Raw genomic sequence first — 6,701 nt, forward strand, 5'->3', positions numbered from 1 at the left:
TGACCTCTATTGTCAATGTGGCAGAAGTGTTCAGAAATGGCCAACGGTACGAACCATTTTCCTCATGATCAATTTGTTTGGGAAAATAATCCTCTATTTTTCTCATCCCTGTTTTTCCTTGTTTTGCTACCTGCAGAACGTGACACGTGAACAACTTTAAGACTAACGCACCGGATGTAATAATCCTTACCCAATCTTGACCGTTGGTCTCCTTGTTGTCCACGTGTCCCGTTCTGCAGGTAGCAAAACAAGGAAAAACAAGGATGAGAAAAACAGAGGATTTTGATCCATTTGTTTGATGGAAAAACTAGAGTAGTAGAAAACGGAAGGGGAAAAAAGTGGAGCTTTTATTGCAAAATACCAAAATCACCAATTGTTTGGATGCCTTGGGTGGAAGAATGGGGAGACATCCATCCATAGATAAAAGGGGCTGTCGACTTACAAAAGACCCACCATTTTGGATAGGATTTTTTTTTTTTTTTTTTGGGTGGGTGGACTTCCAATCTCCACGCCTTTCTATTATTCCAGGTTTTGGGAATTTAATCTAAAATTCAGCTTGACAAGCGTGAAGGGGATCGTGATCCTCTCCAATTTTTAGAAAGTGTAATTAGGTGCAATTCTGCTATCAGATTTGGATACCTATCCCTAATGACATGGACGATCTAGATTGGGAGAGAGGTTGTGAGGAGTGAGAACCAGGGTATTTCTGTCTGATTTAAATTAATACAGAACAGTATCAACCCTATTCATCTTAAGAGCGATTCCAATATCTTAAACCATGTTCCTGCCAACAGTTGTCAGCTTCCACCACCTGCCCCATCTGTTATGTACCTCCAACCTTTAAAAAGTTCTAGATTGGATTGTGAGTTGTGAGACTTGTGACCAAGGTTTTAAACTTGGGATCGATAATGATGGATTTACCTCTCTTATGATTAAAAAAATCATTAGTATTTTCAACGGAATTACCTCTATTTAATAACTAATAAATATTAAATAACTCCCGACTTTAATTTTTTTTAAATAAAATCTAATTAAGTCAATAGAGTTTGTACATATATTCGCTAATTATTATTTATTTTCTTACTATTGATAATTTCGCCAAAGCTCGTAATCCATCTATACTAGAGTTGTTAGGCTTTCTAGAAAACAAAGGTTTGTTTTCCAAATTTTCCATTTCTAATTGGAGAGGAATAGTTACCCATGGTCAAAAAGTTAGGTGTTCCAAGTTGTCATTTTCCCCAAAACTTCGTAAGCTTTTCACATCACTCCAAACATAATCCAGTTTCCATCCCGCTATCTTAGCCGGCTTCACCCCTTCTAGAAGTCCCTCTATTGCCTCACCAGTTTTCCTGTCGATAAATATTTTGCTTAAGATACAAAAATTATTTAGGAATAAGAAGTGAGCCCATCTCAAAATTTTCCCCCTTCCCCGGTTTAAACAGAAATAGCCAAACAATTATTATTATTTTTTTTAATGAGGAGAAGTGATTGTCATTGGAGAAGCTAAATTATTAGTTATCCAATTCGACTGGATATTACTTCATGTCTTATCTGCAGTCCAATATTCTATCAATCTCAGAATATGGCTTGGATTTGGGGTCTGAGAACCAAATAAAACTGAGACCTACACATGATAATTATTGATAAGTACATGCAAGTGCATGAGCACCTTACTCGGAACTGCCAATCATGCATTAGTGATAGATATGTATCAAGTACGTACCACCCATAATTTGGTATTGTATTGATTTTGGTATTGGTATTTCGTACACATTGACACTCTTAATGTTAATTACATATGTTTACTAGATGGAAATACATGACCACTTACACGTAACTGCCAAGCATGCACTAGTGATAGGTATGTAACTACCATGCATGCTTACCGGAAGGAAAAAAAAAGTGTATCACCCGTGAAGTTTGTTTTTAATTTTCAGAACTGAAGAAATTAAAGTATTTAATTAACAATCTTAATTATGTTTTTATAAACTTGTTTCGTGATTGCAGTAAAACTATAGTTTGACTTGTTTATTTGATTATTTAATTCTTAATTTTATCATTTTTTGAGAAGTTTAGATGTGATCTTAAATAGTTTGGAGGAGAAAAATCATAAAATTTATCATAATTTCATATTCTAGTCGATTTCTAGGTAAGAAATATCTAAAATCTATTAATAGTGGAAAGATCCACAAACTCTAACCAAAAAAAAAAAAAATTCTTCTCATTTCAAAATAATTGGGACTTAGGTTTGACTCCAATAACTAAAATGGATGGTTTTTGGATTGATACCTCTTAAATTGATATCAGTCTTGAGTACCAAGATCTCTCCTGATTGACAACATTAATCTTAACAAATATTGCATTTTTTTTTTTTGGGTTAACAACGGGTATCCAAGCCTTCAATCTATGGGTCCATTTCAAATTTAAAAACATGATCTATTCTACACCAACGCTTTCATGTGTTTATTTCTCTCTCTCTTTGCATATAAAAAGACATCCCTACCCTTTACTTTATGACAAACGAAAGAAGGGATAAACCCAGGACCATTGACTCAGATGGAGTACCGCTTTGCTTTTTTTTCTTTTGTGCTTTTTCTTGTTTTTAATTTATATATATATATATATATATATTTGGGCTTTTCCACAGAGAAAATGGCTTGCAAAATGGAAAGGCGGCGAGACTTCCATTATCGGAGAAGATTCCAGTCCAGAGGTTATTCAGCGGGACACGTTTTTCAGCCTCACATAATCCCTGGCCTCAGACTCAAACAGACCTCAGCATATAAAACTCAAACAGACCTAATCAAACGCTTGTGTAGGTAGGCAATCATGGGCAGCAATATGAATAAAAGTTTATATTTTTTCGCCTACCCTCGTGTCTAGCGCTAGGGCCACACAATAACAACGCTAATTTTCCCCAAAAGGAAATTTCCCGATGGATATACATTATTTGTTGCGAATAAGTAGGTGTTTGGGGTGAGATTTTAGTGGAGGTGGGACCCACGTGAAGCTGGAGTGAGACTATGAGAGTTGTGTAGGTAGGCAATGGTCTCTGGCGACTGGCGTCTTGCAAAATGAGGCGGCTAGAATCCTAGACTTCCACCATTAGAGAATATTCCAATCCAAAGGCTATACAAGACACGTCTTTCAAACTCGTACAATCATCGAATCTTTGGTATCTTAACCTATAGAAATAATTGGCATAAGCCAAATTTTAAGGTAGGGGTCAGTGGCACTTTGTGTAAATAAAGTCAAAAACCATGTCCCATAATGGACAGTGGGGTGGAGACTCCCAGCACTATAAATAGAGCATTCCTCCTTACTCGTTCCTCATTCCCTACTCTTCTTCGGTTCCTCATTCTTCACTTCCATCTCATCTTCGGAAATTCTATTTTCATTTTATGTATCGAACAATGGCGGAAGGAGGAAAAGACGCAGAATTGCAGAAGAATCTGCTTCACCAGCATGAAGAGAAGCATTTCATGGCGGGAGAGATCGTGAGAGACATCATCATGGGCGTCTCCGATGGTCTCACCGTCCCCTTCGCTCTTGCCGCCGGTCTTTCCGGTGCCAACGCTCCTTCCTCCATCATCCTCACCGCCGGTCTTGCTGAAGTTGCCGCCGGTGCCATCTCCATGGGGCTTGGAGGGTATACCATTCATTCCTTTTTTCTTCGTTTTTTTAGGGTTTCGGATCAGATAAAGCAGATCCAGAATTTTGGTTTCTTTTTACCGACTTCTCTTTCTAGTGGGATCACGTGATACGCACGCGTAGTTCATTATTTGGAAGAAAACAAAAAAGGCGTGTGGCGACCACATGCTCTGAACGGTTGTGATCAACGGAAAAACGGTGGGGTCTGTTAGTAAAATTAACGGTGGAGATATGTATGCAGGTATCTTGCCGCGAAAAGCGAGGCCGATCATTACTTTAGGGAACAGAAGAGAGAGGAAGATGAGATCATTAAACTCCCTGATACAGGTGCTTTGCGTTTTCTGTTTTTGCGAAAGAAACAGAAACCGTAGGATCTTTTTAATCAGATGAACCTACGGACCTGATATAAATTGTTTGATGATGTTGTCTATTTAACGGTGATACAGAGGCGGCGGAGGTGGCGGAGATACTGGCGCAGTACGGGCTGGAGCCTCATGAGTATGGACCCGTCGTAAACGCACTTCGGCAGAAGCCTCAGGCGTGGCTTGAGTTCATGATGAAGTAAGCCTGTTAAGCTCCACTCAAGATTAGAAAACCTATTAGTAGGGGCGTCATGGACTAGTTGAGCTGAGTTTTTGAACTCAACCCAAGCCCTGTCGGGTATCTTAGCACAGGTCTAATCTTGTCGGGTTTAACCTCACTCAATCCAATTCTAATGGATCTCATAATTCAATCCATTCTAGTCCGGTACTATTGGTTGCTTGATTTTGTTGCATTGCAGGTCAAAAAACCAAAAGAAAGACTTGTTGCATACGTTTTTTTTTTTTTTTTTTTTTTTTTTTTTTTTTTTTTTTTAAGTATCGATTTCTAATTATTAATATATTTATATTTATATTTATATTATTATAATATATTTAATATACAGTATTGGATTGGATTTGGATTGGATCTCAATCCAGGTCCAACCCAATTGGCCTCAGGCATGAAATTCTCGACCATAGCCCATCCTACGGGCTGAAATCTCTGCTCAGGCCTTGCCCGGGCTCAAGGCAGATTTTTGCTGACCAAGCTTTTTTGACACCCTTAGGATCCACTAGACCTGCAAAAGGTCGGATTGGGCCAATTTTTTTAGAAAACCCCAACCCAACCCTTAGGCAGGCTTGTCCAGCCCCCGACTCAAGGCCTAAAAATTTAACCCTGACCTACTCTCACACTGACCCTGATCAGCCCTAACCATTGGAAGATGGAAGGGAGATACAGGGGAGGGGCTGGGCTGGGCTGGGCTGGGCTGGGCTGGGGATGAATAAGACAAGGCCCGGATGGGCTGGTCTCAGCCTGAGACCTCAACCCTGGTCCGGCCCGGCTTTGGTGCCAGAAATTCCCAGTCCTAATCCAGCGTTAGGTCCAAGATATCTCAGCCTGAGCCCTGATTGGATTCAGGGTAGGCTCGGCCAACAAGGCCAAACTTGCAGCAATTAAGCTAAGGTTTAAAGGTTTTTCTGCTGGTTCTTCTATCTGTGTTTCTCTGAGCACGATTCCAGGATAGTGAAGTGGTAGTATTCATTCTTGAATGCAGGTTTGAGCTGGGATTGGAGAAGCCAGACCCAAAGAGAGCCTTACAGAGTGCACTAACTATCGCCATCGCCTACATCGTGGGAGGAATCGCTCCCCTGCTACCTTACATGTTCATACCCATAGCCAGCAAAGCGACATTGGCATCCGTCGGCCTAACTTTAGTTGCATTGTTATTCTTCGGTTACACGAAGGCCCACTTCACAGGTAACAAGCCCTTCCAAAGCGCCTTACAAACAGCATTAGTGGGTGCCATTGCCTCTGCTGCTGCTTATGGAATGGCTAAGGCAGTAGCATGATCAATGTGGAGGAATATTGGAAATGGGTTCTGTCTTAGGAATTAGTTGTATTTTCTCTTGTATGATATGCTTCCATAAATGTAAGTTTGATACTAAGAAATAAGTATGTTGGTTTGATTTATTGATGAAAAATTAGTATTTGATAACCTATTAGTTGTGCTAGTATGAACCCTGGTTATATGGATATCTTCTTTCTTCTCATTATGAAAGCAACACATTTGAACAGAGAAAATCACTGAAAAAACTGAATTGAAAATCACATACTAAGGAATTTCAGCTAAACAGTAATCCAATAAGGGGTGCTCTGCTCTACCTGTCCAATGGCCGGTTCAACTCTCAAAACTAGAAGAATTTTATGAGACAAGCTTATCTACACAGGGTTGTGTGAATAAGCGTGGGGCAAAGCCCTGGTAGGATCCCTCCTTCGAAGTTGAAGTTCCTCTTTGCTAGTGAAAATAGATTCAACTGCACCTTAAACCCAGCAAGAAAAAGACTCAAATGTGATCCACTGGTCGTGCAATGGCTTCATCAGACTTCATAACCTACTGTAGATACACTTATATCATGCTGAGCCATTGACCATAATAGGAACTTTACTTGTTTAAAGTGCGCCATGGTCTTCCTAGTTGATACTGTTAGCCAAATCAGGTTGCAATGTTCTAATGTTCTTACTAAGCTCATATAATGCGTATAGGATTAGAATGCTTGGACTTTTCAACCATGGAGGTGCTATCAAGCTTGCATTCAGCCATGTGGGCCTCATATAGATGATCACGATCATCGCACTCTCCAATGAAAGACGGAAATTTTATCCCTATTGATGCTTCTATGTACACTCTTATTAGCTCTCACACTAGTGCAGGGGCCACTCTTTGAACGAAAACTCTCCCCTATAAACATAATTCATTCCATTTTGGTTGATTTTGATTTTCAAATTCAGATGGTTGAATCATATAAACCGGCTTAAAAAAATCACTGTGAAGAAGCCATTCTTGATTCTTCACATCTGTCTATGATCCCACCTTAACCCTAACAACAAGTTGAACCCTTTTGTGTCTTGTAATCATTTGGTTGGCTATATAGGAAAATATATGAAAGTGTCCAGCGAGACATCAGATACGTGCATTGTGAATAATGGGCCACTTGTGAGAGATAAGAAAGACAGACTTCCATCGAAGG

At 39.6% G+C, this 6,701-nt stretch overlaps 1 protein-coding gene across 1 annotated transcript; it reads left to right on the forward strand.

Annotated features, from left to right (window-relative positions):
• Window positions 1-3,325: 3,325 nt before the first annotated feature.
• LOC122070619 (vacuolar iron transporter 1) lies at window positions 3,326-5,668 on the forward strand. Its single transcript, XM_042634811.1, has 4 exons — window positions 3,326-3,649; window positions 3,893-3,978; window positions 4,098-4,212; window positions 5,228-5,668. The coding sequence occupies exons 1-4, from the start codon at window positions 3,402-3,404 to the stop codon at window positions 5,520-5,522; spliced, it is 744 nt and encodes a 247-aa protein (XP_042490745.1). The 5' UTR covers window positions 3,326-3,401; the 3' UTR covers window positions 5,523-5,668.
• The last annotated feature ends 1,033 nt before the right edge of the window (window positions 5,669-6,701 follow it).

Source organism: Macadamia integrifolia, unplaced genomic scaffold, assembly GCF_013358625.1.
Source record: "Macadamia integrifolia cultivar HAES 741 unplaced genomic scaffold, SCU_Mint_v3 scaffold954, whole genome shotgun sequence".
Lineage (NCBI taxonomy): Eukaryota > Viridiplantae > Streptophyta > Magnoliopsida > Proteales > Proteaceae > Macadamia > Macadamia integrifolia.

Excerpts from the sequence above, each read along its gene's own strand:
- LOC122070619 (XM_042634811.1), top strand. The coding sequence starts at position 3,402 with ATGTATCGAACAATGGCGGAAGGAGGAAAAGACGCAGAATTGCAGAAG. Across the intron at positions 3,979-4,097 it reads CATTAAACTCCCTGATACAG|AGGCGGCGGAGGTGGCGGAG; the intron begins GTGCTTTGCGTT and ends ACGGTGATACAG. Across the intron at positions 4,213-5,227 it reads TGGCTTGAGTTCATGATGAA|GTTTGAGCTGGGATTGGAGA; the intron begins GTAAGCCTGTTA and ends TCTTGAATGCAG.